The sequence below is a fragment of the Lytechinus variegatus genome, chromosome 1, assembly GCF_018143015.1.
Source record: "Lytechinus variegatus isolate NC3 chromosome 1, Lvar_3.0, whole genome shotgun sequence".
NCBI lineage: Eukaryota > Metazoa > Echinodermata > Echinoidea > Temnopleuroida > Toxopneustidae > Lytechinus > Lytechinus variegatus.
The window spans coordinates 90,865,066-90,873,398 of NC_054740.1; the positions used below are offsets into that span (position 1 = coordinate 90,865,066).

The following is an 8,333-nucleotide window of genomic DNA, read 5'->3' on the forward strand; positions in this document are numbered from 1 at the left end:
GAACAATATTGACATATACGGCATTTTAAGACTCATATATGGTCTATAAAATTGAATATATTTATACGATGTAAAATCAATCAAGCTATTAATAATAATGAACTATTTTTTTTTCTTTTTAAGTAAACACAAGAACACGTTAAATAGTCACCGAAAATAATAATGAGGCAACACAATTTTAGTAGTCATGGTAGTACTTGTTATATCCAAACGAATAATTTCTCTGAGTGGTGGCGTATAATAACATAATTTCGTAATTAATTTTGACATAATGTCCAGAAAATGCACCCTTTTACCTTTCCTTTCTTTCTATTTTCTCCCTTTTTCTATATTTGGTTCATGAAAATCTTCTCTCTCTTTTTTTTTTTTTTGGGGGGGGGGGTGAGATTCCATGCTCCACAAGCGCCCCTTCCCAATCACATGTGCCTCTTAGTGTCATTGTGTTAAATCCTAGCCGTCTGCTTGCTCTTTTCATTTGCAGATCTCTTCGATGACATGTGAATGATGGTGTATAGATAGGGATTGAGTGACGAGTTGATTGGTAAAACAAACACCACCAACCAGGCATAGATATCTGGTGTAACATCGACCCCAACCGTCTGGACGAGGATACCAAGAATGATAATGGGCATCCAACAGCAAAAGTCGGTGCCAACGATCACGAACATCTTAAAGGCCATCTTGATTTCGTTAGAAGCTTCTGCCCTGCGACCGACTTCGGCCTGATCCAGACGAATCTTGATGAAAATAATGATATAAGAGAAGAGGATAGTGATGAAGCTTAAGAGGTTTACTCCAAGGAACAAGAAAATGGAGAACTGCCATGTCGAGACTGTGGATCCTGATGCAACATTGTAGGTCACTGTGTTGTACTGGGCAGATGAACGCTGGTCAATTACAGTAGAGATGTCCGTTGACTTCCTGATGAATGGGAGACCAACGCAGACATCACTGAGACCATAGGCATCGGGTATAACATTGTTCAGCAGGACACCGATAAGACTGAGAGAAATTGCGACTATCCAGATGACAATAAGAGCAACACGAGCAGATGTGGTACTAAGGCGGTGTTGGCTGAAGGGAAATACTATGGAAATGAAACGATCAGCTGTTATCAAGGTCAGGAGAAAGACCGATGCTTCGCTGCTAAGGACAGATAGGAATCCTGCAATCTGGCAAGTGACACTGGAGCGCCATTCATCAGCACGACCTTCCCAGAAATAGGATTCCCCAATGTAGATATCCATGACTGCTATAAGTACCATGTAGATTCCCATAAAGAAGTCAGACACAGCTAGGTTAGTGATGAACATGGACTGGATCTTACCAACCGTTGTCACTGAACGGCTTCTGATTCTCAAGGTGATGACAAAGATGTTACCGAAAAGGGCGCTCAAACCAAGGATCCATATGAAAACCTTGATGGTTGTGTTCTGAAGAAAGGTTTTTCGGCAGGTGAAGAGAGGGTGAGCAGGCTTCTGGACAACGCAAAGAACGTAAGTCGGTAACAGGCAGCATAAACGCTGATCATATACATATCTATAAAGCAAGGATAAAGAAAATTCATACATTACTTTCAAAACTTTTTTTAATTAAACAACAAAAGTTATCGAACTGACAGTTCTTTATTCATCAGTGACTTCGTGGAGGAAATCTGTTTGTATATTTTTCCCATCTTGCCCATTAACTTTTCAAGTCCATTAACCGGATTGATTGGTATATTGAAACCACTTCTTAGAGGCTGCACGTGAAATCAGAAGTGAGAAGAGTCAACTGCACTAGACTAATCATGTTAAATCGGTTAAGACTTTTAAACAATTTAAAAGAGTATTGAAACAACACTTAAAAAATGTCCCCACTCTGTAATGTTAAATATTCTTTCTAATTTCATGTGTATCATGTAGTCTGATATATAACTTTTTAGTTATGATTTATTTTATCAACTTGTTTTACATTGTTTCATCATCTATTGTTTTTGCGTGAAAGTTTGATGTCAAACTTATTTGTACTTTTTTATATCTTAGGTTTTACGATTCATGAGTCTTGTATTAGTTACGATGCATTTAGCGCTACTTAAAAACTGATTATAGTATAATTTTCATATGTAACCTTGAAGTACTGATCGTTTACTCAACCTGTTTTACAATTATTTTAATCATATTTTGCGTAAATGGTTTTTCATGGCAAACTTATTTGTTTTTGTCTTTTTATATATTAAGTTTTACAATTCTTCGTGTAAATTTAGTTGTCTAGACTTAATTGATGTAGTTTGTAGATTTTTATAGGTGTTTTTTTCATAGATGTACATTGTTGTCAATTACTGATGTAAGGACCCCATTGGAAATAAGACATCTCGGCTTTCATGGGCAATCCTGTCAAGGTATACACTACTGTTCATATTTTCAAGTACTTTTTCATAGTTACCTGACAAATAAAATCAATCAATCAAGCAAGCAGTTCTAGAGTTATACTGAACCGACGAGTATTTTGTTTTGAACAGCTGAGTGTCGAATATGAGAGTCCCATGTGGATTTATAAAATTGTCACCTTTAAATACATGTGAATCAGATGGACAATCATGCAGGCATAGGTCAACAGTGGCAGCGAAACCGTTTTTAAAGTGGGGGGGGGGGGCTGATCATGAAAAAAATCACAATCATATGGTAATTTTTACGTTTTTGTACACGGTTTTGGAAAAAAAAATGGGGGGATGACGCCCCCTAGCACCCCCCCCCTCCCCCGCTTCCGCGGCCCCTGGTCAATATTGCTTCGACTCAACCACTGATGTAATCATTAATATACAACATATTTTCAAAAGGTACTTACAAAGCCGTCAAGGAATCCAGTCCATCAAATATGCCGGGGTAAAGAAGGTATGGTTCTGGACTCAGCGATGAAATTACTCTAACATAATAGAGGAAAAACAGGGGCAAAAACAGAAGAAACGTTTAGAGAGAAGGACAATCCAACCGTATCATCATTGTTGTTGTTGTCGCCTACAAACAAATTCGCAATGAAGAAGCGTTTAGACGCGTGATCTTTATTTTACTGGTGATTGAGGACAGTACCACCGCGATTAAAATTCATTTTAGATTTATGTTTATTCCATTTTCACCAGAAAAAATATGAAGTGATATATATACAATGACAATGTGTATCATAAAAGAAATTATGAATTGAGATGCATTTGTATATAATCTACATATTAGTTTATCAGTAAAGAAAACAAAATTTCAGAGCATTTTTTTGTCAAACATCAATATCTATGGAAATGGAGGATACACTTAATAGCAAATGCATGTTATTGCGTTATCTCTCAAAGATTAAATTGTTAGGTTTTTCTGTTGCAACTATGTAAATTAGCCCCCTTTATCAAGATTCGTCGTTTGTTGTATACAAAGATTAATAACAGTAACATCTTGATGATCACATGTGGTTTAAAAGACGTAAATAAATCACACAGACTGAATAACTCGGTCAAAACTCACAAATCAGTCACAGTAGATAGATTGTGGAAGGCTCCTGGTTCAATGTATCTTAATTGATTGTTGTTAAAATTTCTGTTTAAAACAATAAAATGCCATATGAGAGAGGGAGTAAGCTTACAATGAAAATTTGACGATTTAATTATTCAGAGTGAAACATTTTCTTTCTTTTTTTCTAAAGAGAAAACACAGTAAAGAGGAAATATTTGTATCTGGAGAGGAGTGAGAGATGGAAAGGAATTAGTTTTTATTTCAATTTAAATCTTTATTTCCAAATCATTTACATTACATTAATTCTCTAGAGAAATCATTTTTACTGTGATCATGAATACTTGTATATTAAACATAACTTTACAAAATTAATATTCACATAGAGGCTTAAAACAAAAGAGGGGGAAGACAGAAGAGGGGGTGGGGGAAATCAGATATTAAATGAAGTGACATTAGAAATTATAATCAAGAAAATCAAAAAATTTCAAGAATCAAATTATTATTCATTGTAATCTATGTAAACAAATATTTAGGCTATTTATTCGAAGACATTTATATCAAGTAATTTCGCGCAATAATTAAAAGTATAATTTTTTTAACAATATTCGCGCAAAATAACAAATTATCTGATAAATTTCCCTCAACTACATATCATCATGTTAAAGCTTGTAATTAAAACGATTTTCTATACATTTATGTAATTATCATTATATCCGACGAAATTTTGAATATCCGAAGAAGAACATTTTTTCACTCATCTTACGTTTTTTATGCATTGTTTTATGCATGTTATCATGGTTATTGCCTCTTAGCAATGTTACTTACATCCTCTGTAGGTTTCGTAAGCCAGTAAACATTGAAGCATTAATTGAAGTCATAAGGTTTCCATGCAGTAGGCTTTAGTGTAACCGTGATGACGTCATGGATTACGTATCATGTAGACAAATTTAAACATAAAAAGAATAAGATTGTTAAGCAGACAATATACATAAACTAGAGGAGCAGAAGAGGAAGTTTGGAAAGAAATCATCGGGATACATATTCACATTTGAATGGTATGCGCTTTAAAGCCTAAATAAACAACAGAAACAAACGACAAGTTTACAGCTATGAAAAAATGTAAATCAAGTTTAAGTGTTTGCCTCTCCCCCCAAATTATGGCTTAATTAAATTTAGGGGAAGAAAAAGAACAACAACATAAACAACAACAAAGACGGGGTTTAAGAAAGGGAGAGAGAGAAAGACAGAGAGGGGGCGGAGAGGGTCGCATTAAACAAGGAGAATAAGTAATATACCATGAAATAGATCACTTCAATTTTCTTACTCAATACAGACTTAAAAAAAACATTTTATCCCCATCATACAATCTCCTATATGAATACTATTCTTACAAAAAATCTTAATGATTAATGATATATGCATATTTTATCATACTTATGCTTATTATGTATGTTTTAAGTTTAAATTTATTAATGTATATGTATTTAATATGTAAGCCTATACTTTTTTATGGAAGCAACTTTGTAAGGGTCATTCAATCTTAATTATCTTTCCCCGAGAGAATGTTAAATTTATACTTGTCTGAATAAAATATTTTTTAATTTCAATTTAAAAAAGCAATTTACCCTTTCAAATTTAATAGTGTGAACAATAATGTATTTTTCTATCAAATACCTATCTGATATTGCTTGTCAAATAAAAGCAATTTTTATCAATTATATTGAAAACTTTTTTAAAAAGACAATGTTCAAAGAATTTGTTTACATTTTTGTATCATTTTTAATCCCGTGTTGGCTTTATTACATCTCAAATAAGAATTATATTATGGTGGGGGTGCAATAATGGTCAGATTCACCCTATTGTACTCTTCAACCTACAACTTCAAAGCTCGCGTGAGAAATCGATTAAACATCTCAATGAAGACATGAGACATTTTGATCAACAAAATAATGAATATTGAAATATTTTTATTTCAGCACGTGTTTGGAAGGGAAATTTTGTTATTTGGATTTGTCCTTGCAGCACGAACGAAATCGAAGATATTTCAAAACAGATTTTAGATCTTCAATCAATTTTGATCCGCGATACTCCTTTCTTCAGTATGGTAGACTAAAAATAACATAAGGGATAAACTATGGGGTTTTTTTCATTTAAAGAAACACCACATCTTAGGAGAGTGAAATCGATTTATCAGGATGGTATATAGCTACATGACAATCAGATTAATCAAATTAATTTGATTGATCAAATTAATCAAATGGATTTTATTCGAAATGTAGTTGATAGGGGAAAATGCGGTGTACGATAGAATTGGATTATGAAATATTTGAGGATAATGGGGAAAATATATGTCCCTGAGAATCACAAGAGAGTAAATGGCATCAAATTTTCTTTTATCCAAGGCCCGGCGTGTGATATGGTTTCAAAAGTGCAATTTATTAATAATCTCATTATCTTAAAACACATCTTATATTAGGAAGTTTTAGGATAGATGCAAGATCCATCTGCTCGTAAAAGAAATGTAAGAGAAGAAATAAATGAAATGATTGAAATTACAAACGAATAATGTTTGTGGCAAATGAAAATAATTCGCCATAACAACAAAATATGAATATGGAGATGAGGGAATTTTTTTTTTCAAAAACATAGAAGAAGAACAAAATTAAAGAAGTGAAAGAAGAAGGAGGAGGAGATGATGATGATGATGGTGGTGGTGATGATGATGATGATGATAATGGTGATGATGATGATGGTGGTGATGATGACCATGATGATGATGATGATGAAAGAGAAGAGGGGAAGAAAGGTGAAAAATAAGGTGATGAAGGAGAAGAGAAGAACAAGAAGACGAAGAATGTTATAACAAACTTATGACATGGGAAGGACGAAGATAAGACTGAGACTTATGATATATATATAAATAAATAAGAAGATAATTTAGCTGCTGCTGCTGATGATGAATACTTACAATCTTTCGAGTGTTTGACCAACATCTTTGAAGGCACCAGCCCTGACATGAGTTATTGTATTGTTTTCCAAGTCTCTACATAGAAAAGGAATGTTTTTTTTTGTTATACTCCATATAATAATTGTTGACAGTTTTAGACACCTTCATATATGGATTCCTCAATATATGTCCATTTAAATATATAATCAAACGTAGTCATAATTATATTAAAAAAACAGAAAAATGTTCAAGGATATACTTTTTTCTCAGGGATTTTTTTCTTTGTATTGCGAGCTATCAACAATATCTTCATTATTAAATCGTAACAATACGAAGGTAAGAAAAATATTTATGTGTGTGTGTGTGTGTGTAAAATATGATTTGCGTGTGTGAGGCATGTTTTGTGTTTTTGTAGTATCTATAAACATACCACACCTACCTTAAAAAGTCGCAAATGAAAATATCTTTCTCTAAAATTTCATTCTCTAACCATTTTTTCAAAGTTTATATATAAACCCCTCAAAAAAAGTTTGGAAATCTGTGTTTGGCCATTAATTTCTCCCAACTCCCAATTTTACACAATGCATATTTTACATCACTCAAAAGATCATTTAATTTTCTTTAAAATGATACCATGCTTGTTATGATCATGCCATCACAAAAAGAGCAGAATTCAAAAGTGATGGATGAGGTCTGAATTGAAAAGCTGCAAAACGAGCAAAAAATTGGAAATCTTAGTTTGGCCATTAATTTCTCCCAACTACCAATATTGCACAATACATATTTGATATCATTCGAATTATCATTTAATTCTTTTTAAGATGATATCATGCTTGTTATGATCATGCCATCACAAAAAGAGCAGGATTCAAAAGTGTTGGATGATGTCTGAATTGAAAAAACTGCAAAACGAGCAGAAATAGTCATAATTCCTTAGTCTGTGTCAATATGAAAATCCATTCAAATCAAGCCCCTGCTCTGTAGTGATGGTTCTGTGACTGTAATATAACATGGTTTGAGTCGTGGTTTGAAATCATCATGCATGTTTGTTTGTTATGTGTTTGCTTGTGCAGAGCTTTGTTTGATTTCCATATTAATGTTGACGTTAAGGTGCATGAAAATAATCAAAAGAAACCAATGAGAAACCCACTCATCACCGCTGAAAAGAAAGATCAGTGACTTTCAATATTGTGTCATTTTGCAACTTTTGAATTTTGACCTTGCCCCACATTTCAAGGCACTTTACATTCATGTGAAGTTTAATCATATCATGTAGGGTATCATTTTAAAGAAAATTAGATGCTCTATTCATTAATATTACTTACACATTGATATTTACTAAAATTGAGGTGGGATTATCGATCAAAGTCAGATTTCTAAACTTTATTGTGGAGTTAGTGCGAATTTTAAATCGATATAAAACTGGGCAATATATCGGTATTCAAAGAGCCGATTTGTCAAACGAACATGCAACACAAATTAATTCACAGTAAAAACTAGCCCCCCCAAAAAAAAAAAACCGCTGGAAATAAAAGTATAACAATCTACTGGTTAAGGTATCGTTACTTACATAGACCTTATACGGGCGAGGCCTTTGAAACAATCGTCACTGAATTCATGAATCGCGTTAAATTCCAAGTACCTATGAACGAAAGAAAAGTTTAGAATATAAATGAGAAAATTAATTCAACAGACAAAAGAACAATTGCTGTACGCACTCATGTACATTCACTCTTAATCACACTAAATGGAGCGAGTACATTTTTAAAACGTGAGGCGAATATGGGCAAAAATAATGAAAGTACAGAATGCTTTTACTTCACCACCGCTACTACTGCCACTATACTGACACTTATCTATACATGTACTACTATGGCTATACTCATAATACGGTTATGCCTCTTGAACTT

The 8,333-nt window shown here is 33.3% G+C and overlaps 1 protein-coding gene across 1 annotated transcript; it reads right to left on the reverse strand.

Annotated features, from left to right (window-relative positions):
• Positions 1 to 371: 371 nt before the first annotated feature.
• Positions 372 to 8,059, reverse strand: LOC121428350 (G-protein coupled receptor GRL101-like). The gene is made up of 6 exons (XM_041624933.1): positions 7,994 to 8,059; positions 6,445 to 6,519; positions 4,302 to 4,373; positions 3,489 to 3,560; positions 2,827 to 2,904; positions 372 to 1,539 (listed from the first exon to the last, which is right to left on the reverse strand). The coding sequence occupies exons 3-6, from the start codon at positions 4,352 to 4,354 to the stop codon at positions 444 to 446; spliced, it is 1,299 nt and encodes a 432-aa protein (XP_041480867.1). The 5' UTR covers positions 4,355 to 4,373; positions 6,445 to 6,519; positions 7,994 to 8,059; the 3' UTR covers positions 372 to 443.
• Positions 8,060 to 8,333: the final 274 nt, after the last annotated feature.